The 25,802-nt window shown below is 36.1% G+C and overlaps 8 protein-coding genes across 12 annotated transcripts; 3 read left to right on the forward strand and 5 right to left on the reverse strand.

The window, feature by feature from the left end:
* Nucleotides 1-3,239: 3,239 nt before the first annotated feature.
* Nucleotides 3,240-4,320, reverse strand: LOC18009350. Its single transcript, XM_006390571.2, has 2 exons — nucleotides 4,074-4,320; nucleotides 3,240-3,670 (listed from the first exon to the last, which is right to left on the reverse strand). Exons 1-2 carry the CDS (start codon nucleotides 4,102-4,104, stop codon nucleotides 3,417-3,419), a joined length of 285 nt encoding a protein of 94 aa, XP_006390633.1. The 5' UTR covers nucleotides 4,105-4,320; the 3' UTR covers nucleotides 3,240-3,416.
* A 1,360-nt stretch (nucleotides 4,321-5,680) lies between these two features.
* Nucleotides 5,681-7,679, forward strand: LOC18009147 (probable cinnamyl alcohol dehydrogenase 1). Of its 2 annotated transcripts, none has more exons than XM_006390572.2 (7): nucleotides 5,681-5,823; nucleotides 5,896-6,011; nucleotides 6,083-6,196; nucleotides 6,300-6,530; nucleotides 6,627-6,912; nucleotides 7,004-7,154; nucleotides 7,224-7,679. In XM_006390572.2, exons 2-7 carry the CDS (start codon nucleotides 5,920-5,922, stop codon nucleotides 7,418-7,420), a joined length of 1,071 nt encoding a protein of 356 aa, XP_006390634.1. In that variant the 5' UTR covers nucleotides 5,681-5,823; nucleotides 5,896-5,919; the 3' UTR covers nucleotides 7,421-7,679. The 2 variants fall into 2 exon arrangements, with proteins under 2 accessions (XP_006390634.1, XP_024012213.1); XM_024156445.1 differs by having other exon boundaries at nucleotides 5,686-5,804.
* An 836-nt stretch (nucleotides 7,680-8,515) lies between these two features.
* Nucleotides 8,516-10,919, forward strand: LOC18009148 (protein IQ-DOMAIN 1). Its single transcript, XM_006390573.2, has 5 exons — nucleotides 8,516-8,755; nucleotides 8,853-9,113; nucleotides 9,454-9,672; nucleotides 9,772-9,885; nucleotides 10,098-10,919. The coding sequence occupies exons 1-5, from the start codon at nucleotides 8,690-8,692 to the stop codon at nucleotides 10,686-10,688; spliced, it is 1,251 nt and encodes a 416-aa protein (XP_006390635.1). The 5' UTR covers nucleotides 8,516-8,689; the 3' UTR covers nucleotides 10,689-10,919.
* Nucleotides 10,894-13,981, reverse strand: LOC18009452 (developmentally-regulated G-protein 2). 2 transcript variants are annotated; one of them, XM_024151207.1, is made up of 12 exons: nucleotides 13,792-13,981; nucleotides 13,488-13,611; nucleotides 13,327-13,394; nucleotides 13,070-13,146; nucleotides 12,777-12,957; nucleotides 12,609-12,665; nucleotides 12,415-12,489; nucleotides 12,088-12,207; nucleotides 11,767-11,937; nucleotides 11,455-11,568; nucleotides 11,166-11,336; nucleotides 10,987-11,082 (listed from the first exon to the last, which is right to left on the reverse strand). In XM_024151207.1, the coding sequence occupies exons 2-12, from the start codon at nucleotides 13,555-13,557 to the stop codon at nucleotides 10,987-10,989; spliced, it is 1,200 nt and encodes a 399-aa protein (XP_024006975.1). In that variant the 5' UTR covers nucleotides 13,558-13,611; nucleotides 13,792-13,981. The 2 variants fall into 2 exon arrangements, with proteins under 2 accessions (XP_006390636.1, XP_024006975.1); XM_006390574.2 differs by lacking the exon at nucleotides 13,792-13,981 and having other exon boundaries at nucleotides 10,894-11,082; nucleotides 13,488-13,557.
* Nucleotides 13,982-14,211: 230 nt separating this feature from the next.
* Nucleotides 14,212-18,212, reverse strand: LOC18009454. The gene is made up of 9 exons (XM_006390575.2): nucleotides 17,971-18,212; nucleotides 17,370-17,520; nucleotides 16,977-17,133; nucleotides 16,706-16,758; nucleotides 15,573-16,508; nucleotides 15,209-15,346; nucleotides 14,715-15,002; nucleotides 14,580-14,636; nucleotides 14,212-14,496 (listed from the first exon to the last, which is right to left on the reverse strand). The coding sequence occupies exons 2-9, from the start codon at nucleotides 17,493-17,495 to the stop codon at nucleotides 14,380-14,382; spliced, it is 1,872 nt and encodes a 623-aa protein (XP_006390637.1). The 5' UTR covers nucleotides 17,496-17,520; nucleotides 17,971-18,212; the 3' UTR covers nucleotides 14,212-14,379.
* A 655-nt stretch (nucleotides 18,213-18,867) lies between these two features.
* LOC112082773 lies at nucleotides 18,868-19,148 on the reverse strand (the record flags this gene model as incomplete). Its single annotated transcript, XM_024150188.1, is given in 3 exon segments — nucleotides 18,868-18,884; nucleotides 18,979-19,111; nucleotides 19,113-19,148. Coding segments are annotated over 3 exon segments (186 nt in total), but the record flags the coding sequence as incomplete, so codon positions are not given.
* A 636-nt stretch (nucleotides 19,149-19,784) lies between these two features.
* Nucleotides 19,785-21,907, forward strand: LOC18009455. 2 transcript variants are annotated; one of them, XR_002899561.1, is made up of 9 exons: nucleotides 19,785-20,062; nucleotides 20,176-20,262; nucleotides 20,380-20,453; nucleotides 20,564-20,659; nucleotides 20,762-20,839; nucleotides 20,911-20,973; nucleotides 21,113-21,266; nucleotides 21,352-21,447; nucleotides 21,570-21,907. XR_002899561.1 is itself a non-coding variant. In XM_006390577.2 (9 exons), the coding sequence occupies exons 1-9, from the start codon at nucleotides 19,879-19,881 to the stop codon at nucleotides 21,648-21,650; spliced, it is 933 nt and encodes a 310-aa protein (XP_006390639.1). In that variant the 5' UTR covers nucleotides 19,785-19,878; the 3' UTR covers nucleotides 21,651-21,907. The 2 variants fall into 2 exon arrangements, 1 of the variants encoding a protein (XP_006390639.1); XM_006390577.2 differs by having other exon boundaries at nucleotides 21,093-21,266.
* Nucleotides 21,908-22,445: 538 nt separating this feature from the next.
* Nucleotides 22,446-23,813, reverse strand: LOC18009456 (protein ELF4-LIKE 2). 2 transcript variants are annotated; one of them, XM_006390579.2, is made up of 3 exons: nucleotides 23,551-23,813; nucleotides 23,118-23,187; nucleotides 22,446-23,043 (listed from the first exon to the last, which is right to left on the reverse strand). In XM_006390579.2, coding segments are annotated over exons 2-3 (390 nt in total). In that variant the 5' UTR covers nucleotides 23,120-23,187; nucleotides 23,551-23,813; the 3' UTR covers nucleotides 22,446-22,655. The 2 variants fall into 2 exon arrangements, with proteins under 2 accessions (XP_006390641.1, XP_006390640.1); XM_006390578.2 differs by lacking the exon at nucleotides 23,118-23,187.
* Nucleotides 23,814-25,802: the final 1,989 nt, after the last annotated feature.

Consider the following 25,802-nt stretch of genomic DNA (forward strand, 5'->3'; position numbering starts at 1 on the left):
GGTATCTCTGGTTCAGAAAATTAGGGAGAGATGGTGGTGACGTTGCCACAACCTTTTTCTCTTCTGCGACGAAAGCAAACTTTCAGGAGTCGTTCAACCAATCCGCACCGTCTCCTCTTCTTTATTTTGTTTTTTTTTTTAAATAAATCATCAGATCTTTCTATGTTATTAACCAAAAATGGAGTCCATATATGAAATGAGAGAACTTTGTAATATCAATATTTCGAATGATACACGACTAATTAAGAAGAGAGACGTGATAGAAAAAGCAAACACACACACACACAATACTATATGACTTATAAAAAAATAAGCTATATGTGTATTTGATTTTATATGAGTTAAATAACAACGTCGATGTGGTCTAACCAACCAGATATTTATAGCTATCTATAGAGATTGAAATTGTGCAATGACACGCTTCATATTTATAGATTATCCTTCTTGTTTTTTTTATATCATTTAGATATAAATATAAGGTCCTAAATATAATTATATAGCTAGGTAGATTGTAGATAGAGACGTTAAATTGTTTGGTGTTGACTTTCAATAAAGCATATTTGTGTACAAAATGAGTGAACAAATAGTAAAAAAGACAGTCACTAGCCAGATCAAAGTTAATCTGACTAAATTCTCCTTAACAAATGTCAAAACAAAACAAAAAATCCTCGTTAACTTGCCATGTTAATTAGATCTTAAATTTTTAATACTACAAATATATTGTAAAACATTCATACGATGATAAGAGTAACTTTGATTTGGAATTTTAAGGTTGTTTTATTGATATTTTTGAACAAAGGCTTTTTGAAGCTACTGACAAGGACGAAAAAAATGGTCGTAATTTTTAAGCTATAATAGATTTACGGTATTTTTCTTGACCCAAAAAAAAAAAGAAGATTTACGGTCTTTATACTTTTGCAATCTTTGTTGTGTTGCGCGCTATATCTTTCATTTATGCAAATAATGTCAACATGGAATATTTAAGTTTCTTCACTGAGAAAAGCTTTCAAGTTTACTTTGGTTCGAAGGATAGTCACATGGGATCGGTCCACGTCCATGATTTTATAGACCTTTTTCGAGTTTTTTGTACTTTCTTTTTTTTTTTTCCTGCACACGATGATATTGACCACATTTTTACTATTTTCACTAACTCTTATGGACCCTCCTCTGCTATCGCAGTCGTTTCCTTTTTATTACTGCTTGGCCCCCATCTTAGAAATATTTCCCTTTCAAATTCTTTATTTTTGTGTGAGTTTACCTCAACTAAAAACAAGAATCGTTAACAAAATCAAATCATTAATCAATATATAAAACACCAAAGCGGTGATATCAGATTGAAACCGAAACTTACTCTTAACATTTGTGGAAAAAATGCCACATGACTTGAGCTAGCCGTTGTGATGTCGTGGTCAAAGACCTTAGTATTGATTAAGTCATCCAACAGCTCATCGTATCCGTTGGTTTGATTGACTTTTCAACCCGAATCGTCTGTGTTCATCCCAAATCGGACGGCCAAAAATCGAAACGTGGAGGGAAGGAGTAGGACCCACAAAGAGGAGTCCCACAACGGAATTAACCGGTCCATTTAAAACTAATCAACGTGGTGGTCCTTTTAACGTGCAACCCAACACGGCTTCGATAAAGCAATATCAATGCGCCAAATTTCATTCAAATATATTTATTGAATGCAACTTTGGCAATATTATACTACTACTGTTAGTTCAAAATTGTTGTAATTTATTACATTAAGTTGTATTATTGTATTACGTTTAAAATTTTTCATATGGGCCTGTCGGGTATGAGTGCGACAAAATATTAAAGAGAGAAAGATAGAGCAATGAACTTTCGAAGACTTTATAGTTTATATATTGGAAAATAATTTGTTTGATTGATTATATCGTGTTTATGTATATATAAAAAACTAGCAATCCCTATATTTTACCTATTTAAGAAAACGTTTTAAATTTTAATATCCACCGGACGAACACACAGGTGTCGTATGCTATTACGTACATTCTTGTCCCAATAGGACATAAGAAATCTAGTAATCATATAATTATTTGGTCCCGTCGTATTTTTGTGACTATTAATCAAGTTTAACATAATCATTATTCTGACACGTTCTCGAGTGTGTAAAGTATGTAAAACTGTAAAAGATGTAAGAAAATATCAGTTTCACAGTTGGATAGTCTCGAATGTTCAAATATCAAGTACACTATGTGGCAAGTATATATATTTCAATCCATTAATCAAAATTAAATTCTATTTTATAATGTAGATATTTATCTTGAAAGTAACTATTAGAAGCTACTCTATTAAGAACTTGTAAAATATCTTAATAATGCCAAAGTTGGGAGACAAAATATCAAAGAGAAGAAATGAAAAATCGAGAAATGTCAAAACAGTGGTGACAATTGTAATTTTGTCCTTGGAGTATTTCAATATCCAAAATGATGGGGAAAAAGTTAGGCACATCGCATTCATAAGAGTATAAGACAACTCTCTTAAAAACAAAAGAGTTGTTTCGTTTGGTGTGCTATTCAGCTATTCTCTAATCCTCTCCAATCCTCAAGTCTCTTTCCTTCTTCTTCTTATTATTATTATTATTTTGTTTTCTTTACTATTTGCAACTAAATAGATCTATTTGAGTGTATTGACTCCAACAAGATGGTGTTAACTGTCAAGAAACAATCTTAGTGTCCTACTGTCCTTAGATATTCTATAGGGTCTTCTTCTTTACAGAAATTTTTGGTCTGAATTTAATGGTTTCCATGGTTCTAAAGAAACCCTCACGAACATGCGAATCAAAGAAGCCACCAAAACTTTCAGATCAGTCAGAGATCTCAGGAAAACAGAAAAAAATAATGAAAAAGAAGAAGAAGATGAAGAAGATGACAATTGACACAAGGAACTTTATAAGTTGAAGATCTCAAAATGAGACAGATCTAATAAATCCACTATTATATTTGAGAGATAATAACACCACATCCAAAACCTATGAGGGATCAATTGAAACAGAATCTGTAAACAAATGACTAACAAACTCGGTTTTCTCCCAAACCGGCAAAACTACGTACCCCTAAGGCCCTAACAAGCTCCTTCTGATTCAAAAACACAGCTCTTCATAAACCACTAAACCAGACTAACTTCACCTCAATGAACCAGCAGTTGAACCGAGGCTCAATTCGAAATCTCAAACTAACGAAGATAGGCTATTCATCAATTTCACACAATTCTTGTTTTTAACTCCAAAAGCCTCTCTTATCTTTGCTGGTATTCACAAGGAATCCACACGTAATACAGATATTTGTCAAAGACTACCAATTTAGAAATTATTACATTGAACATGAAATTGAGTTAGTTGTCGGGGATCTCTCTCTTATGCATTAACATATATACGAAGATATTATGAAAGTTCACTTCTTTGAAGAAGGCTTTGGAGTAACAGCACCAACGAATGAGGCAAAGATGGCTTGGACCTCTTCTTTGAGGCGTTGAAAGAAACCAGGTCCCTTCACATCATCAACAGCTGTGTTCTCATCAATGTCGTCACTTGTTCCATGAGTCTCTTTGTGATGGCGACTCCTCGACTTTTCATGATGACTCATTGCCTCTATTTCTTCGTTGACCCGTTCTAACACATTAGGCGACTTTATAGTCTTCTCCTCCTCTAAAAACCCCAACAAACAAAACAGTGATAAGTGTGTGTTCTTCTCTGAATTTAGAGACTACAAAGCTGAGCTGTGCATAGAGGAATTAGTTATCAATTATAACTCAAGTAAGATCTCCCTAAGATACTGGAAATAATATTATCTAAAGAAACAAAGACAGAACATTTCATACTCGTTCAAATACAGAACACCCGAGAAAAGCGACTAGATTTACAATTTATAAGAGTAAACTTTATTCTGTTGCCTCGATAGAAAAAAAATCTGATTAAAACCTATAATAGACTAGTGATTTGATCGTGAAATTGACAAAACAAGAATATAGAATTTGATCAAAGTCTTGCTTTTTAAAGAGACTCAAAGAAACCCATAAGTCCATGAGATCGGATCGTTGATTGTGTGTACCTGATAAGGAGTTTCGGTTTTGTTCCGCCATGGAAGGGCGTGAATCTCCGCTAGATCAAGATGGACGGTCTTCTTGGTTCCTGATTCGGTGGCGTTTGCTCTATTGCGATTTTTAGATTTTACTCGAAACGAGATGCGTTAAATGTTAACCGTCAGATGTGACCCTGACCCGGAACTCGAACCGATGGTTTAAGAAACCCGACTCAACACTCCAATAAAGGAGCACAAAAACCTGATTTTTGTTTCTAGGTTTTTGAGTTTGTGGAATTGCATTGTATAAACCATAAATCAAAGTATTACTAGTGAATTTGTCAACGCATATTTTTTTTATTTGGTTGTTTGAAAATTTAATAATTGTTTTTTTTCTATTGTTAAGTATATTTGTTTGTTATATTTCTTTACATTTTAATATTTAAAGACATGACCGTAAATTTTAATGTTTGAAAATAATTTAGAAGGGTGTAAAAAAATTAGAGATAAGTCGTATATATTTATTCTAAAATATTTAAAATCAAAAATTCTAATCTAAACATCACAAATACTATCATTTCATTAGACATTTCATTTATTGATTTTTCAATTTTTCTTAGATTTGACTAAATATCGGTTTTATAAAAAAATGGTTGATATTTATACTAAATCATAAGAAATCGAAAATCCTATAAACATAAAAAATCGTAAACACTAACCTATATATTATAATTAGCGATATTCTATTAGCTAGAGATGATTTTTTTTTTTAGTGATATTCCATTAGTTAGAGATATATATTCCTTTTTTTTTACTTTTTGTTAGATTAATTTTAAATTTCGGTTTAATATAATTTAAAAAACGATTTGATTTGACAACAAAATTAAGCATTTAACCATAATAAATTAGACCGGTTTGTTTTAAGTTTTTTTTACACGTCATCAGATAATGACACGAAATTGAAATTGAAAAATATGGCTAAACAGTCTTTTTGCAGCAAAAATTCATTTTAGAGCTGACATGTAAGCAAAAGACTCTGAAACTCGCTTTAAACGCGACATCTAAACAAATCACTACACAAATAAATATATAGATTCTTTTTTGTTTCCCTTATTCTTCTTGCTTTTGTAACTCCCACAATAGTTTATCTATTTTAATTTATTATATCTTTATAAGAAATAATTTAATTTCGTGATCCTACAAAAATTTGCAGTTTGCAGTTTAAAAACAAAAATCCAACCAAGCACTCCGTAGATAATGTGGCCAACTAAAAAGTGGGTTGCCGGAAAATATTTGTAAGAACTCCACAAAGGGACGTAATGGGCCTTGTTGGGCATAATAAGGCTTGTTTTGTTTGTAAATTCGCCGACAGAAACAACGGTGAGTGTAACCACCACCAACCTCCGAGATCGAAGAAACACTGCAAAAAGGAAAAACAAAGAATTGCAGTGTTACTAGTCAAATCATGTGTATATATAATATATATATATACATTGTTTGTGGTTCATACAACTCACAAACGTACACTCTCCAATATATATCCACGTAAGTAGACCTTGTTGGGGCGTCACGGGCTTCTCGTTTTGTTAGTGAGCCAATATAAATACCACACCACCGATTTTAGTGATATATACTACCAAAAAAAAAAAGAAAGGAAAAATACATTGCTCTGTTTTGGATACGATCAGAACAAATTAGTCACCGACAATTTCTCTTTTTGTTGTTGGAAGGTAGCGAAGTAGAAGACGCCATTCGTGAGCCGTGAGATTCCTCTTATTCGGTAAAAGACCAAATTTCGTTTGATTTCGTTATGTTTCTTTTTTATCCAACGTTGACGATGATCCTTGATTAGGTAATTGAGGAAGTGAAATCGTCGATGAGTTCTTCGGAGAGTGGGGGAGACGAGTGCCTGTGTTGGGCTGCAAGAGATCCATCTGGTCTTCTTTCTCCTCATTCACTCACTCGCAGGTTGATTCCTTGATTTAGTGATCCTTTTGAGCAATTTTTTGTTTTCTCAAAAGTCACAAATCTTCATCCAGGTCTGTTACGAGCGACGATGTTTCACTCAATATCACGCACTGTGGAGTGTGTTACGCTGATGTTATATGGACAAGGAACAAACATGGAGACTCTAAGTACCCTTTGATTCCTGGGTATGCTTAACAAGATCTTACTCACTCTTAAATCATCATCATTTCCAGTCCTTACTAGTGGAATTAATGTGTTCCTTTGTTTTTGTTTCTCCTCTCCTTCAAGGCATGAGATTGCTGGAATAGTGAATAAGGTTGGGTCTAATGTTCATCGATTCAAAGTTGGAGACCATGTTGGTGTTGGAACGTATGTTAACTCCTGCAGGGAGTGTGAATATTGTGACCAAGGACAAGAAATCAGTTGTGTGAAAGGTCAAGTTTTCACTTTCAATGGCATTGATTATGATGGCTCTGTTACAAAAGGAGGCTACTCCAGCCACATTGTTGTTCATGAGAGGTTATACTCAACTTCTCTCTATTTGCCATTTTTCATTCTTTTAACAGTTGTGAGTTTCCTAGGTATTGAGTTTGGTTCAAATATTGAATACAATAGGTACTGCTACAAGATACCTGTGGACTATCCTCTGGAATCAGCTGCACCATTGCTCTGTGCTGGAATCACGGTTTATGCGCCTATGATGCGTCACAGTATGAACCAACCTGGTAAATCTCTAGGGGTGATCGGGCTTGGTGGGCTTGGCCACATGGCGGTTAAGTTTGGCAAGGCTTTTGGACTTAATGTGACGGTTTTTAGCACCAGCATCTCCAAGAAAGAGGAAGCTTTGAACCTTCTTGGAGCTGACAATTTCGTTATCTCGTCTGACCATGACCAGATGAAGGTAGAGAGAGAGGCTAGTGATTCATTCTAGTGATCAATCATAAGGAGTGGAACCAAAAACTAACTTGGGAATCTATGATTTTGCTTGTCAGGGACTAGAGAAATCTCTAGACTTTATCATTGACACAGCATCTGGTGATCACCCGTTTGATCCTTACATGTCGCTCTTGAAGATCGCTGGAACTTATGTCCTGGTTGGTTTCCCAAGGGAAATAAAAATCAGTCCAGTCAATCTTAATCTTGGTAAGCATCTTACCAAAAACTTATGTAATCAGTTTTTAAAATGCCTAGAGCTAAGGCTTTTTGGGACAGGTATGAGAATGCTCGCGGGAAGCGTAACCGGGGGTACAAAAACGACTCAGGAAATGATAGATTTTTGTGCTGCTCACAAGATTTATCCAACTATAGAAGTGATTCCCATTCAAAAGATTAACGAGGCTCTTGAAAGGGTGGTGAACAAGGACATCAAGTACCGTTTCGTGATTGATATCAAGAATTCTCTCAAATAGAGAACATAGATGCCTAATAAAAAAAATTCTGAGTTGTCTGAGAAGAGAGGATTTAGAGAATTCTTGGTCTCATTTAGAGGTAACTCTTTAAAGTTTATAAAGAAGATATCCAAAAACTCATATCTTTGGCAGTAGAAACAGACAGGTACAATTGATATTGAGGTGATTATGCAATAGAATAAATACCCACTGCTGCAATTCGTATTTTTCTTCTTTGTATTTTTTGATTCATTAGTAAAGCAAATAAATGGAGATTATTGATATTGCTAAAAGAAGGAAAAGAGATTCGCAAATCGCAACATTAAGGGAGTGTTATTCAATCAGGTTTTTTAATAGAATTTAAATCCAACCATAATCTATTGTTATTCAACTAATGATTCTAAATAATGTTTTAAAATCTAATGTTATTGGATCTCTTCATTGTAAATCATGTTTAGGAGATTTTAAAGTTTAGTGTTATTCAATAAAGATTTCAAATATTTCACAAAAATCTAGTGTTATTCAAAATTAAAGGACTTTTAAAATCTTTGTATATTAAGTCATTTCAAATCAATTCCAGTTAAGTTTTATGAGTAAATTATTAGAATCAAAATTTAATGTATATTGCAGAGATTTTAAAATCTAAACAAATGAATCCATAAAACTGATATCAAATTTTAAATCTAGAAGATTATAAAACCTAGAAAATTCATTTTAAATTTATGATTGAATAACACCCCCTAAGTATAGTATGAGAAGACCCACTGGAATCTACATTAAAAATTCCAAATGGTGGTTTTTTAATTGTTTATAAAGAGTCACGGGGTGAAAACCGTGAAATAAGAAGTTATGTGGTCATCTCATAATTATCCCTAATATATATACCTAAAGCGAATATAGGAAGATGATTACCACGCATGGCATGAGAAATAAATTATTTATTTTTCCAACGAATGAGTCAATTTATTTATGACGACGAAAGCGAAATTTCAATGTTACCGTTCTCAAAGGAATAAAAATTAAATGTTTTTTTCCTTCCCCAAAATTTCAAATTTCAAATGCTTCTCTCTTCTTTTAACATTGCAAACTTTGGTCTACATCATTCTCAGGCCACCAGAGTTCGCCGAAACTTTCTCCCTTTCTTCTTCTTCTTCTCCCTCTCTTCCTAAGAAACTTTTACATTTAAATTCTCGAATCTGACCTTTCTCCTCCGGATCTGATTCCAAAAATCTGTGAAAGTCTCCAACTTTTATCACAAATTTGAAGAACAAAGGTTTCAGTTTTGAGCAAATGGGTGGCTCTGGAAACTGGATAAAATCTCTGATAAGCAACAAAAAACCCATCACTGATGATCAGGTAAGCTCGAAAAGCTCACTCTCTCTCTCTCGCCCCACTCATTGGTTCGAATCTCTGTTTTCTTTCTTATAAGAAAAAGAAACATTTTGTCTTTCAGTTCGGTGATAAGAACAGCAAGAAGAAATGGAAACTGTGGAGAACATCATCAGAGAGCTTCATATCTTCCTCAAAGGGTTTCAAGAGCCGTGCTGGTAGTTACGGGACTCCTTCACTGGGCTCAGATCCGCCGTCTTTCTCTGCCGACGATTCCTTCACTGCGGCTGTTGCTGCTGTTATCAGAGCTCCGCCGAAAGATTTCTTTCTCGTTAAACGAGAATGGGCTGCAACACGGATCCAGGCTGCTTTCCGAGCTTTCCTGGTTTGTGACTTTAACTGCAATAATCTCAAGCTCTTTGCTTTTCACTGTTCAATATTTGATTTAACTCTCTTGTGCTAGTCTCCTTTGGTTTAGTGATCTGTTTATTGGTTTCACTATTATGATTCAGAGAACTGATTTAGTAACATAGAAGTAGTATAAAACTCTAAGGCGGATTTAACAACATCTAATTACGATTATTTATGTCATAGTGGTTGGTTTCTTTTACAAAGTAGGAAACTTTAGTCAAGCATCAACACTTATGGATCCTTAAAAGTTTTATAAAGTATGTAAATTCTCTGAAGCTTAGGACAATGTTTTGATGATTGTGTTATTTTTTCAGGCAAGACAGGCGCTGAGAGCTTTGAAGGCTGTGGTGAGGATTCAGGCGATATTCCGTGGTAGGCAAGTACGGAAACAAGCAGATGTGACATTAAGGTGTATGCAAGCTCTTGTTCGAGTCCAAGCTCGGGTACGTGCACATTGCAACAGGGATCCTTCAGAGGGACAGGACTTGCAGAAACCACCTGAACCAAAAGATGATCCTGCTAAGCAAGCTGAGGTAAATGGTTATCAGACATGATGAAATCGAGATGAAATGGGACTTGTTTGAGACTAATTTCAAATATATATATTTTTTTTGTAATTGATGTCTGTTTAGAAGGGTTGGTGTGATAGCCCCGGAAGTGTAAATGAAGTGAGAACGAAGCTACAAATGAGGCAAGAAGGGGCAATCAAGAGGGAGAGAGCTATGGTATATGCACTCACACACCAGGTAATATATTCTAAGCAAGAATCACATTTTTGTTCATCGAGTTTATTTTGGTTATGGATTTAATCTCTCAGAGCATTTGTGTTCTCAAAGCATTTGTGTTCAGAGAATTTGTAATGGATTTAATCTCTCAAAATGGATTCTTGGTCATTATGGTAATGGATTTAACCTCTCAGAGCATCTGTGTTCATTGAAATTTCTTTCAATTTTGACAGCCGAGGACGTGTCCAAGTCCAAACGTCAAGGTGAGCAAACAAGGGAGTGTTAAAAAGAATCAAGGGTCTTGCAAGAGTAGTCCAGGTTGGAATTGGCTTGACAGATGGGTTGCAGACAGGCCATGGGAAGGTCGCTTGATGGAAGGTCCTACAAACTCATCAGATAATGCAAGGAAAAGTGAGAGCAGTGTGTCTGAACATGACACAGTTCAGGTCAGGAAGAACAATCTCACAACCAGAGTTCTTGCCAGACCTCCTCCCATGTCATCATCTACTACGAGTTCTGAGTCTTCGTCCACATCTCAGTCCCCAGTTCCCTTCTCGGGAAGTTTCCTTGAGGAAGGTGGGTACTACAGAAAGCCAAGCTACATGAGCCTGACACAATCTATCAAAGCTAAGCAGAGACGATCAGGGTCTTCATCATCTTGTTCCAAAATACCTTTTGAGAAGAAACAGTCGATGTCTTACAATGGAGATGTAAATGTAAGGCCCAGTGCTGGTTCGGATCCATTGTGCAACCAGTACACTGATCTATATCCACCGGCCCAAGTAACAGGGAGACATATGTGGGCAAAGAGCCAGAGGGGCTAAGATGGTTTCAAAAGTCATCTCAACAGCTTGTTGGTCCACGAAACACACACACGGAATATAGATACAGAAGCAACTTCTGTGCATCTTTTAGATATGATTGTTATGATACTAGTTTGAAGATTGCTATGTTGTTGTTTGGCTGGTTGGGTCATTTATCGATTACTTCTAATATTTCTGAAACAATCTGTTTTATATCTCTTGTCAATATGGAAACCTTCAGACGTGATACTTTCATTTAAAATCTAATAACACAATTTATAAAAGAAATGGTAACTGACACAATACATGATGAACTGTCTTATTGCTTAAGTGGAGCTTTTTTCTCTCGATCTGCAATTCTGGCAGGTGCGTTTGAGTGTGTCTTGAACCGTCCCCTTCCTCCTTCCTCTCTCTCCTGAAATTTCAAACAGCATCAACATTTGATGTTCGCATTCTCATCATGAGAGAGAGCTCAGAAAAATGTTTGTGCTTCCGTACCTTTTTCTTGACGATTTGAACAACATCTTCATCCTCAAGACGATGAGCAAGACCGCAATGTTGAGGGTAGTGCCTAGCGCTTGTGCCCCAGACCAGTGCATACTTCATATCTTTCACCAGAGTCCTATGGACGTGGTTACAGAAATCTTCAACTGTGCAGCCACCTCTATCCTGAGGCATGACACAAGTACGTGATCAAATATAACCGCAACAGCTGTTACTGTTAAGTAAAACATGGAGAAACATATGTTTAAATCCGCAAGACAAGTATGGAGGGTATTATACTTACAGCTGAGAGGACAAAGGGCTCATCGAAATCTGGTTGCTGGCCTTGAGGCTTCGAGTAAACTCTTACCAGTCCCATTTCGTCCCACATTCTTGCAAGTAGCCTGTCTAAGTTAAGCTGTCCCAAGCAACACAATCTTTCTTCCCATTAGACCAGTGTGTTCCAGTATATTTATTCACATGTTTTAGACTAAACAGGAATCAGACAGTTATGACCAAGCTAGAACTGTGCTGGATGGGATAGAACTTGCCTCCCTTAAAGATCTACAGAAACACGAAAGATAGCTGATATTCTTGCCAATGTAATAGAACTTGCCTTTAGATTGCAGCTAATAACAATGGAATTTGGCTGCCGTGCTAGCCTATCCACGTCATCAATCCCAACAACATCTATTTTGTTGTAGACATATACACACTTGATATATTTGCGGTTGCCTTCGATGACATCAATAAAGTCATCCACCGTAGCATCTTCACGAAATAGAACCTGCAAGAATCATTTATAATCTCATTAGACATCTCTCAGCAAAAAGTACCAGTTAAACTTCTTATAGTTGTTCTACTTCTAACATGCGGACAAGAGACGCCAAGAATGATTATTGGACCGAATAAAAAACTAGAGTAAGGAGTTGAGTACCTCAGCATTGTGAATCTTGTATTCATGCAGAATTTGATAACTGAGCTTCTCATCAATGCGAGTTAAGGGTGCTGTCGTGTTGAAAGAAATCCCACCGGTCTTCTTCTTCTTAAAGTATATCTTTTCTAAAACAGAGAAAGCAAAACAACACAAATGTTAGCACGTCTAGCTGGTGCAGCAGTATAAAGTCAAGCCTTTGCTGAATAACACAGGAAGGATTTGGCGTTTCAAGAGTTGAGATATAAAACAGAAAGAAAACAAGTGAAAGAAATTAAGAGTTTAGTATAGAAGATAGAAAGGGAGACCATTGATGAAGATGAGCTTTACCTGTGGAGGCCTTTTGTTCAAACGTAGACCCACTGCTTCAAGTTCTTTAGTCAGTATCTGCCTGTGACCTTCACTCTAAAAAAGATTTTGGAAGAACAAATAGAGATTAAGTAACAAAAAAAAACAGAAACAGTGAAACAGAAAAACAAAGCCACCAAACAATTCGAATGGACAGCCAAAACCAAAAATTTTACTTTTGAGGCATCAAGAACCATCAGCACAAGGTCTGAAGACTTTGCTACAGCAATAACCTGAGAAACAAAGAGTTTCAGTCTAAGTTCATTTCATAGAATTTTCGTTTGAGAAGAAAATGGTACAAAGGATTAGGGAATAATATAAACAAGAATCAATTGGTTATAAACCTGCCTCCCACGTCCCTTTCCCTCTGAAGCACCTTCAATAATCCCAGGAAGATCAAGCAACTGAATTTTGGTGCCGTTGTAGTGTATTACTCCAGGGATGCATGTAAGCGTTGTAAATTCATATGAGGCAGCTTCAGAATGTGTGCCAGTTAACATCGTCAAAAGCGTGGACTTTCCTACACTGAAAATTACAGCCACAAGATCCCAAATCAGGCTACCGAAGTGAAGTTCTCTAAAGTTGAAACAAATACATATACATGGATGCGTGTGAGTAGAGTGTTTTGAGAATACACCTTGGGAAGCCTATAAGTGCAACACGTCCATGACCATACTTTGTAACTTCAAAACCATCTCCACCTCCACTTGAACCCTGTTAAATAGATTTGGAAGACAATTACCACCAAAAATAGAAAAGAAAACGAAGTAATGAAGAAAGAATAAAGAATCTGATACCGGAGCAGAAGTTTATACAATATAGCTATAGAAAAGTAACAGTAACAATAAATAAGAAGTTTATACAGGTATCCAATAAATAAGAAGTTTCATTTACTTTTGGAGGCTCTAACAGTTGTGTTCTGAGCTTTGCAATCTTTGCCTTGAGCTGACCAAGATGATACTCTGTCCCATCAATCTATCATTAGCTGACCATTTCTTCTGCTTTTATCTTCAGCAAATATATTAAAATCAATGTAGAGTCTTATAAAGAGAAACCTGTAGCTTTATTCTTCTGCGTCCGAGCCATCTCGGCTTCAATTTCTTTAATCCTTTCGATGATTCCCATTTTCTTTCAGAATTGCAACTACGAATTGCTGGAGATAGGTAAGGATTGAGATATCTTCACTAGTTTCAACATAATAAAAAAATAATAATAATCAGACAGATTGTTCAAAGCCATATCATAAAACCTCAATCTAAAAACACAAACTTTAAACTGGGGCAAAAAGAGAGATGCATCATCTGCAGAACATCTACACGCTTTAAGTAACCAAATCTAAAACACAAACGGAAAGCTCACCTCTTTCGCTTCGATTGTCTTTAAACGAATAACAATCAAACGTCTTGCGATCATACGAGATCGAAATGCAGATTACATGCGAAGCTATACAGCGTAGCCTTACATATGATTCATTGATTCTTGATACTAACAGAGCGATGTGTTGGAAAATTTAGCGGAAAAACAACATAGAAGAACAAAAAAATCAAAGCTTTTGCATGAAAAAGGGAGAAATTTGATGAGTGATGGCGATCGAAGGATGGTTCTAGAGAAAGTGAGAAAGAAACATGTAAAGTCTGGGTCAAGAAACCATAGCCAGAAGAAATATGGATCGAAATATAAAAGGCCCAATTCAAGTTCCGAATCAAACGCAGGTTTTGGCATGAGATCATGACTTCCCATGGATATACTACAGAGAACAATTCACATAGCAATTCCAGAAAAAGAGAGACTTCTTTATAGTGTCTCGTATATAACCCACAAAGCTTCCTCATAAAGTTACAAGTCCTACAGAAACTGTATCTAATCTCACAGTTCTTGTCTCCCTTACTTGGTTGCTATTTTACAAAACTCAACTACAACGAAGTTGTTTCCTTTTCCTTTCTGTTGCTATCTCAGAATAACCTTGCTTATTGGTGAGACCAGTGATTGCTTCTCCGCGAGCTCCCTTATCCGTAACAGAATCGGCATAGGAATGTGCATCGATCCATGCTTCTTGAGACTTCCCTGGAAACACAGCACCATATTCACAACTAAAGAGATAGACTAGAGAGAGAGAGTAACAGAGAGGGAGAAACAGAGAGAGGTACCATGTTGTTTGAGGGACTCTGAGCAAAGCTTGCTTTCAGAAGATTTCGCCATTTGTCCTATAAAACAACACGATGATCATAAACAAAGCATGGATCTTTAGGGTTAATGTCAAAGACGGTTAAAACTTGGATTACCTTGAGATCTACAGAGGTACGATATGAATAAGATGAAAAGGAAAGCTTTTTGATTTCAGACCACTTCCCGGCTCCATACTTTGATACACCCTCGACTAACTTTGTAACCTCGGACAGAGTCCAAGCTCGATGATGCTTCCTTCTAAGTCCACTACTTTGCATGATTGGCGCGCCAATGTTATTGTTGTCATCCGAGCTATTTCCAGATGAGTCCATGTGCTCTGGCTCCATGTCTTGATCAACCTCGGAGAGAATATGCTCCTCGTTGTTGTTGTGGCTTGTAGCAAACTGCATTTGCAAAACCAAGAATGCAATGAGAAAATGTATCATATCTGGGACACTAAATTCTTACTAAAATATAAGGTAAATGGTAAATGAAAAATCTAACTCTAGACCATCTCTACTATCTGCAAAGTAGGAAATTAGGATGACGAGACTAAGGAAATTTCTAAGACTTTTTGAAGGGTAGAACCAAGAACATAAGTATTTCTTACTTCTTTTTGGACCGGGACAGAAGCAGACTGTACCATTGAACCTCGGTTCACAACCTCACTGGTTAACTGAGATGGGCTCAAATTCCGGTTACTCTCTCCTGAACTAGCTTTCGCCTCCAAGCAACTCGAATGAGATTCCTACACAACGTTGCATTATCCTTAATTACATCCGCACTCAAAAAGCAACACAAAATATGATCATGAACACAAAATATGATCATCAAGTCTACTTTTTACATATGTGCTTCTTGAGATAGAATTCGGCATGTAGAATAAGCCAGATGATTGCAGAGCATTGTCAGTTCAAAGGGAAGGTACGAGATTAAGTACCAAATTGACAAGAATGACTAAACAAGAGAAATACCATAAGAGCCATAATATTCTCTCTTGGACGGCTTCTCCGGACATGAGAAACATAAGGAACCTCAATTTCAGATCCAGCAAGTGATACCATCCTGGTGACGGTAACTCTCTTCCCTGAGGAGACGCTAATAGACCTGACCTCAGGTTTTTCAGATACCCTTTGATCTTTTGACGGAATCATTGACTTGTCATTTTGCTGTTTTTCACTTTCTGAAAGTTCTTCAATGTATCTTCGTGTAGGTTTCCTAACTCTTTTTGCAGCCCTCTCTTCACAAGAAAAATCTTCAGATGCGCAATAATGGTTGACACTGAGACTATGGCCAGAAGCTTTTGGATTTCCATTCATATGATCAGTACTAGATGGTGCATCTTTCAGGTTAGTAGCTCTTACATCATCACCCATATCCTCGCTAACAGCATCAGTCACATCATTGGACTTCTCTTGATTTCTAACTAGCTTGTTATCTTCAATTGTCAGGTTAGTTGTTGGTACATTACAGGAATTAACAAGTCCCATTGTAATCCTCCTTTTGAGCCACGTCTTGTCCTTGACAGTCGTCTCACGGCCAAAAGTCGCCCTGAATGTTTCTTGCAGTGCTTTAATAGGTAAATTATCCAAGCAGATCTCGCCTCTAACTAAAGAAAAATCAGGTTTTTGAGCAGCAGCAGGCAATGCAGTTTCTTTTGGACTAGCTTCTGCGTTGGAGCATGTTTCAACCGTGTTAGATTGGTTCATATCGCATCCATTCTGAACATTTGACGAGAAAGAAACGGGTTCCTGGAGCAAAGCTTCACAGTGGACTTGATCCTCATCAAACAAGTCTTTTTCGTTAGAACACTTAATGTTGGCATCCGGAGGAGTAGAAGGCATCTGAGATCCATGTGTCATGTCAAGCCTCTCTTCCTGTTCGACCTTTTGCAACATCTCCTCGTTATACTGCGAAAAAACTCAAAGTTGGATTAAAAATTAAGGAGTAAGGCCATCTAGTCTCTGGTAGAGTTCTTATGAAATTCCGAACATTAAAACATTGAGAATCAGAGAAAAGAAATAGTGGTTGTCGAAAAATTACAATGCTAGAAAAAGTAAAATTCTGTTCTTAGTGTAATGGGAGTAGCCTCAAGTCGAGTATTCACCTGGTCTGTATATGGTTCCACATTGTCAGACTCCAATAATCCTGAACTGATAGCTGAATTGAATAAAAAAAATCGTCAAGAAGTAAGTAAACCATAACTGAATCAACGAGGAAAATCCACAGAGACATAACCATATTTGGCCCTATATCACTAATAGAAAAAAGTCTGTATGACTGTTGTTTACGGAAACCACAAAAAATTGGCTCTCCATCAGATTTTGCATCTATATGAAATGTTTAGAGACAATGCTTTCGCTAGCTCCAAAACGAACCTTCAGAGCTTTCTATCTGGGACAACCGAGAAGGTAACTCATCAGCAGGAAGGTAGCCAACAGCCTGACAAGACTCTGATGCAATATGCATATCCGTCTCGTTAACCTCTAGAATTTCTTCATCGGTTGCAGGCACTAGTCTCCCATCTCCTGCAACCTAACCATTTCCATAAACCACTTAAAAATAAGATTTTGAAACGCTATAACCTATAGTCATAGCAGATAGATATCTCAATTCCAAGAGAAGAAAGACGCTATTAGAATTTTTTTCTTTTTTTCCTTTTCCGGTTCTAACTAGGAAGACATTTACAGAAGCTACGAACGAAACTTGTCTGAGCACTGCCCTCAAACTATAAGAGTGACATTGAAAAAGGACACAATATGTAACCGTACCCGGACAAGCTTGTAGGCAACAGGATTTCCAATCTGATTAGTTGAAGAAAATGGTGTGATTCTTGTCTGAGCACTGCCCTCAAACATCTCCCTGCAGTCCTCAACAGTTCCAACCACAGTTCCCATTGCAAATCAAACTCAAAGACACAGCCTGAAATCCCAAAACAGGAAAAAGCAAATATATTAGTAAATTCTTCAAGTGAAATCAAAGAAACAATCCACCATAAGAATGCTGAATTCATAAATATAACTTGATCAAAGGAACAAACAAAAATCTTTTCCAAACAGATCACTATTTGCATCCCCCTATATTTACAAATTGACAACATCTTTGTCCAATTTCAAACCAAAACGGATTCTCATTCAAACAAAGCAGCACCAGAAGAGTCTCTTCCTCAAACTTCAGAGATAAAGTATCTATCTTTAACAAGAAAAAAAAAAAATAAGGCCTTCGAAGAGGAAAGAAAAGACTACAAGACTGAAAATTTAACTCCACGTCTTGAAATTCCAAAGATTTCGCAAATTTGAATGCAACACAGAGACACAGTAAAAGCTTATCAAGAAAGAACAGAATCAAAAGGTTGAAAATTTTAATGCTTACCACCGGAAACCGAATTCGTCGCCGGAGAGTGATAAATTACAGCGACAAACAAACAAAAAAGCGATTAAAATTTCCGGTGAGACGAATTCGTGTCTAACATTGGATTGATCGGAAAATAATTGTTCAGAGGAGAAGCGGAAAGGCAAAAAAGAAATTTGGGGAAATTTTGGTGCTGCTTTTAGTTGGCTCGCTTTCGGCTTTTTCCAGTGAATAACAAGTCCGGACTCCAAAGCGTTTTTATTAACTCAAAATCTTTGAGCAGTTTGGAATCCGTATATAGCTTATGTGTGTTAATGAAGAAGCTTGGTCCGACATTAAAACATTGCCATGTCAGTAAATAGTTGAATAATGCCAAAACAGAATGAACTACGTTCCGTTTTGGGTCACGTGTACAAGAACACCGTGTCGTCTGATATATTTACATTAGGATTGCAGGCCGTCTGATTACAATGCAAATTAATTGGAACATCGGTGAGTATTTTTTGGTTTAGTCTAAGATTAAGTAACTGCTATTTTTGCTTATATTGGACATTTATACACTGAATATTTTGTTTTTCAAAAACAAAAAAAAGTCTGTACAAAGTAAACCAAGAGAACAAACATATTTGTTGCTAAATAATGATCCCTGAGACGACCTCGTTATGGACTTAACATTATATGTGTTTGGATGAGTAAATCAAAATGCCAGGACAACCAAGTTATCATCAATGTGATTCAATTCAGGGTCGTCTCGAATTATATGTGGATCATGTTTACTTTTTGTATATTAGAATCATCTTTAATGTTGGACAAAAAAAAAAAGAATCATATTTAATTTGATAGAAAGGAAATTTAAAATTTGTTCCGGTCTTAATTGTACGATTGCCTCAACTGAACGTGCTAAGAAACAATCCTGATTCAATCCAAACTATGCACTAATTAAGCATTAAACCATTAGAACGTCTTAAACGTATGAAAATGCTCGTCTTGAAAAAGCGACAAGACAGAAAAATCAACCATTAGAACTACGATTCTTAAGGAAAAGTAAAACATATGTGAACGATGATGTAAGGAGCTTCCGAACTCCCTAGAACTTGGACATAGAGAGTTCAGAGAGACTATTAAACTCCACTTTAATGTAAGCATTGTCTCTGGATCCTCTTCATACCATTAAAATCTGGTGTAAGGATTGAGCAGATATGGGATCAATGCTTATAAGAATACAAAGCAACATGAAAAGACCATCATAACAAACTTTTTTTTTGCAAACAGAATAAACCATAGGGAGTTTAAATCAGATGTAATTACTGGTTTCCTTGAAGTAGAAGTAAACAACAATATAAAGAGAGAGAGAGAAATTGGTCTGATGAAAAAAGGTTGATGGATTATCTTTGTGATATGTTGGTTTTCTATTTCAGTTTAAAGCATTAGGATTCTCTCATCAAAACAAAAATCTCAAAAGCAAGAACGATAACGGCTTTCAAGTAATAATGAACAGGGTACAACAAAAATATCATTACTCGATCAAGCTATTTAGAATCAAACGAAAAGAAAATTTATCAACCAAAGAGACTCATGGATAATATTAAGAGAATAGAGAAGAAAACTAGTACCAAACAATTATCAACTGCGAAATCGATAAAGAAAGTCTCATACTTTATCAAAAACCACATATCACCGAAATAACGTTGAGATAAGCTTTGCAAAATGAAAGGTATGGACTTTGGACACCTGGCAGACAGAGAGAAAGAATGATTTTAATCTTATCCGATCCAACGGCGGATAATTATCAATCCTGGATAAATAAATAGGGGAAATATTTTAATAATTATCCTAGAACCTCTTTCTCGTCTAGAGGGTTAACTCTTGGAGATTACAGTAGTAAGGTGAGGAGGAAGAGAGCTCTTATCTATCTTTGAAGTTGCAGACATGGCGGGTACTTCTCTTCCTTCATCTCTCCTCAGTCAAGGACCCTCTTTACTATTCTCTTCTTCGAATCATGTCTCAGAATCTAAATCTCGGATTCTGATTACATCTGGGAAACGCTCTATTGTTCGTTGTTTGGCTAAGAAGAAAATCAGCTTCGTTGATCAGATCCTCGATTACATCGAAGGTATTTTCAAATTTCTCTTCACTTTCAGTTTACAGTTTCATGGAAATTTGAATTTGAGTATGATAAAAAGCTGAAACCTTTTGTTCGTTTGGTATGTGTTTTCTTGTTTTAAGGCGGTCCGAAGCTAAGGAAATGGTATGGAGCACCTAAACTTGAGCCAAAGGATGGAACTTCAAGTGGAGATGACGATGAATTTGAAGGTACAAAATCGTATGATAAAAATAAATATACCAAAAATAGTTAAATGGGAATCTTCATGACTTTAAATATAAACTTGTATCTGCATTTGTCTGTCTCATTTGGAACCTATGAAACAGAGGAAGAAGAAGATGATCGTGATGGAGATAAAGACACTGTTTTTGTAACCGATGGAGACAGTGATTTGGGTCAGGTGTGTGTTTCAGGCATTGACAGTAACATCATACATTTGATTTGATGCAACAAGAATGAAAGTTATAATAAAAAATGAAACTGAGAAGTGTTAATTTTTAGCTGATGTAGATGATTATACTGCAACTGATTGTGAAAGGGACTCGGGTTAAAGCACTTGTGAAGGACAAAAGAAAGGCTTTAGAAGCTTTTGGAGCTTATGTTGAGGTTTGGTCACTGAATGTAGTACACTCTTGGTTCTGTCCGTTTGTTTCTCTTCAATTTTTTGACAAATCATTTTGTGAGAAAACTTAAATGAAAATTGTGAAGCTGACGTCTGGAGATGCGAGCGATGACCGTTTCTTAAGGAAAGCTTTTAAAGGCGTTGGTGCAATCATATCCCCAACCGTATGTTTTGAACTATATCCTTCATCATTCGTTGATCGACTTCTACGCTGATCTAAAACATCCCTTGGCAGGAAGGCTTCTTATCGAATGTCAAGAGTTTAAGAGGTGTGAAACACGCAGTTCTCTTGTCTCAGGTAAGGATACATCTCAATGAGTTAAAGAGGACTAGTAATCTTGTGAGGCTTGGAAGTTGGAATTGTCTTTTTTGTGGCATGTTTTGTGTCTGTGAGATCATGGTTTAATGAAGTTGCAGTTGTCTGTTTATGAAAGCAGCGGCGGGATTAAAGCTATGATGAATAACAAAGCGAAAAAACTGGCCGAGGGAGATGAAAACGCTGTTATATCTTCGAATGTACCTTATACAATCATCAGAACAGGCAAGCTAAAGGACAGTCCTGGAGGGAATCAAGGCTTCAACTTTAGCGTGGTAAAGTCATCTTAAAAATGATTAACAAAAACATATGTTGAACTTCACCGTTTTGGTTTCAACAACATTTTAATGAATATAACAGGGTGCTGCAGCCAAAGGAAGTATAAGCAAGGAAGACGCTGCTCGTATATGTGTCGAAGCTCTAAGCGTGGTTCCACCAACAGGGTTGATATTTGAGGTTAGATAACATTCTTTTCTTTTCTAGGGTAAATATGGAAAAACCAATAAACAGTTTTGTTGATGCTCCTTCCTATAAAAAAAAAAACCATTTGTTACTGATGAAGCTTCTGATTGGGTCAGGTTTCAAATGGAGAGGAGGCTGTCTCTGACTGGGAAGGACAGTTGATGAAGCTGATGCAGAGACAGAGTGAAAAGAAGTAAAGCTTTAGATTTGAGATGAACAGAACAATCACATAGATCATCATCGTCTACATCTAGAACATGTTTCTGTTGATGAAGAGAAAGAAATTCCAACATATTTGATATGAGTCTCAATGTATTTTTTTTTTCTCTTTTCGTACTAATCAAATTATTTGTTTCTCTTTTCTGTAAGAGTATGGTACCATGGGACCCTACTATATACATCCCTTCACTTTGGTAATTTTTTAAAGATATCCACAAGTAAGTTGATTGGAAAATGGATCTTGTAAACAGAAAATAGATGGTGTGAGGCTAGAAATTGATATAACAAAAAAGGTGCAATACATGAAAAAGTTGGCAGGATTCTCTTGTCCAAAAGTAAGGAAAAAGAAGCTTTGTCTTTGCAAAACAACTTGGAAACTTGTGTAAAAATGGAGAAAAAGGAGGAGGAGGAATAATGTACCTAACTAAAGTTAAAACTACAAGTCTCTGTTGTCTTTTTGACTTTAAGGATCATGCAAGCACAAAGGCAACAGGGATCAACATCCATTATTCTCTTTTATAGCCCTTTTTAATTTGTTAGATCAGATTTAAGTACTCATCAATTCATTCTCCTTTTTCTTATTTTAATTGAGTTTCATACTTCACTTAAGCTAAAAACAAGATTTACAATTCTAGAAGCAAAGAACTCACAGGCTCTACACATATCTCTGAGGAGAGGACCCTTTTGAAGTGCATGAAGATGACTAAAGAATTTTAATCCAAAAGTCTAATTAAATGCATCAGTTAGATTTCAGAGATCACAAAAGCAACAAAAGAGGAACTTCTTTTATCATCTCAGAATCAAAGACATGAACAGATTGTAGATATCATTTCAACCGAAATTACAGAAGCAACACTCTTGTGAAGACACACTCAAGCATTACACAAATATCATTGTCTTTCTGTTCAACAACAACAACAACTTGTCATTCCTTGAATCCACACTCAAATTAGCACTGAATCTACAGAAACAAAGATCGATCTTTACCCGGATCTAAATCTCTTTTGGTTGTTGGCCTTGCCATCAGATTTCAAGGTCCCAGTAGATTCCCCTTCTGATGAAGCATCTATCGATCTAGCGAAAGAATGAGAGAGATCTCCATAAAGACTTGCCACTGTTCTGATATTGTTGTTGAGCTCTCTTATCAAACCAACATTTCGACCCAAGTGATCCGCTTGTTTGGACTCGTGGTTCTGATTGATCTCGTTGATCAAAAGCCGGTTCTGATCAAGAATGTCCTGAACTTGAACAAAGCTCTTCTGGAAATTCTGCAATAATTTACCGTCCATCTGGTATCTCTCTCCAAATCCAGAAAACACATCTCCTTCCATTCTTGATTCCACCAAGCTCAAATCTTGATTGATCTTGTTCCTGAGATCAACCAAAAGCGGGATTAAATCTACAGGCAAGGCATAGCTTTAACAAGTAAGTGCAAGAAAACTCACATTTAATAGTGTGTTATTCTTCTTTCCGTTGACCTTGTCTATAAGCTCTTGATCTCACAAATTATCCCAACTGAAATAAAATTTTAATTTTTCTTAAGTATAAATCAATCTCAGAACCCTCAATTTCCTGTCTTTATATATATATAAAGACAGGAAAGAAAAAGAGAAGTAATAGGTGTTCTATAAGTAGCCTAGACTAGAGAATAGAGATATTTCACCAATAGTGAGATAATCTCATCAAAAGTAAAAAACCGATTCCATAAGATTCATAGCAACATGTAAAGTCTATAAACTCAAGACCCAGAAACATCAAAAGATGACTCCTTAAAGCAAAGCAAGGATTTTCAAAAGCTTGATTATATACACAAACAAGGAAAGAAGAAGAAGAAAAAAAAGGAAGATTTTTTCTTCCTCCAAATCCGGTTTCCTTTACCTTCAAATCAGAAAAGAACAAGCTCCGGGAACAGATAATAGCAGAGAGGAAATCGAGATTTATTTTCTCGGGAACTAAACAAGAATCTTAATTCTCGAGAAATTATATGACAATTATTGGATGCTGGGAAAGCAAAGAAAAAGGAATCTACTTGTCGTCTGTAGACAAACAGTCTGAGACAGAGAGATTTTGGAGAGGAATATATATATAAATGGTCTTATCTGTTTTTTTAACCCTTTTGAAAAATAAGATCTTTTTGGGCATGTCTGTACTTACTCTGCATCTCAATTTTGTAGAGTTATGGAGGTTAAAGGTGTGCCACTGGCCAGTGCCAGACATCTGGAGCGGATAATTGTGACCCGACCCGTAAAATTTGTTTTATTGTTTGTGCCTTTTTTAAAAACCTGTTTATTTCAGGTAAATAACTGGGTCATTGTACTGGACTATTGGGTAGTCTGGTAATGTTTAAAATTTTACTTTTAAAACAAAGGAGTGGGATCATTAATTGGTATGATAAGTTCATGTAATTAAAATCCATATCTAGTCTTTTGTTAGATTGGATAAATATCATCATATTTAGATATTTAAGAAATGAATGTAATTCTGAATAATTTTGATTAGCCGAAATTTTAGATATAATTTTGTAAAATAATTGATTATTTAAACGGATAGTATGAGTAATGAAGGTAATTATTACACGATTTGTACAATTTACGGAAAGAACAAAAAATTTATCCTGAACCAACAAGTTCATTGCAATACTACTATTATGAGTATCATCCCTACCCTAAAAGTTCGAGAAAATGTTTGAGAAAATGGTCAATTCTTACACGAACTCTAGTCAGGTTCAGGCCCTGAGCTAAAGTTGGATAAGTCCATGCTTTATGGACTGTGGCCCTCATTTAGTCATTTATATCAAATAATTTTGGTTTCCAAAATTTCAAAACATATTCTTGGTCTAATGGCAATATTAAGAAAATTATCTACTAAACTTCAAATGGTAAAATAATTTTTTTTTTTGCTTGCCGCTTTGTAAATCTCAGAACGAGCTAGTCATCGTATGAAATCCGGTTTCGGCTTGAACTAAAAATATTTGGCCGAAAACCATGTCGATTGAACAAAAAAATATGGTTCTTCTGATCGCAGCTAGGTTAAGATGTTCTCAAGTTTTGTTCCTTTTTAACATCTGTGATGTTTTTGCGGGTATGCGTATAAGTGGCCGAGCTGTTACTTTGCGATGTCATCGATCTTATCATCTTACCTTTCGTTTTACTTCCAAAAATAAAAAACGAGGGTATGCTCTATATACTGCCTTTGGGCAACCCTCTCAACTATTATGGGTCAGTAGAGCAGCTGACGACGGTGGCTGGCTAAACTAAACCAAACCTTGCTCTTTCCGCGATTGGTAGCATTGTTTACATCTCCTTTTATAGGTTCCCTATCTGAAATTTTTCTCACGGGATGTAGGATGTAGCCACGCTAGAGTTCTTGGATATATATACTGTCGTGTTTGCAAGACATTTCATCAAGTTGCACAGAAGCAAAAGGAAGGAAAAACTCTCCCTATTAGGAAAACACACGTCTTGTTTAGATGATTTTGCAACCAAACGCCAGCGATATGGAATCATGGTTTAATTTGTCAATACAATATAACTTATTTCAGACGTTAAAGCTTTGTCACAAGCCAGCGCTGGTGGTTTAATGTATTTCTGTTGAGATTTTTCCATCGATGTATAACGATGTTTACTTGATGAACGTGGGTGGTAGCACAAAAGTGCCAGATCAGAAAGCCAAAAGAAAATTAGATATGGAAGATAGGGCAAGAGTTGGAACAAATCAATTAAGGAATTCAAATACTGTGAGAGAAAACAGGCAAAAGATGTATCTGGCTTTATGGCTATATAATCACAATCGTTGACGTGGTGGAAACTATCATTTATGCTGCTAAGTTTTTCTTTCTTTGAGTAATTATCTTTTGACACTAGCTTCACAATAGGCCTGAGTAGTTTGCAAAAAATTAGCAGGGAAAAGAGTGTTCATTCATGTAGCATTCAAATCTCTCATCATTGGGAGATTGAGTTTTATGTGTTTGAGAGGATTAAGGCACTTTTCAAAATGATTCAAATCGATTTGAAAGGAACACCACCCCTACGCTGTATATACCAACTGAGACCGAGCTTAATACAGAGCACTATGACTAAACAAGCACTATGAGGAGTTTCCTTTCAAATTTATTGCAAACCGCGAGAATA

This window comes from Eutrema salsugineum, unplaced genomic scaffold (assembly GCF_000478725.1).
Source record: "Eutrema salsugineum unplaced genomic scaffold, Eutsalg1_0 scaffold_9, whole genome shotgun sequence".
In the NCBI taxonomy this organism is placed as follows: domain Eukaryota; kingdom Viridiplantae; phylum Streptophyta; class Magnoliopsida; order Brassicales; family Brassicaceae; genus Eutrema; species Eutrema salsugineum.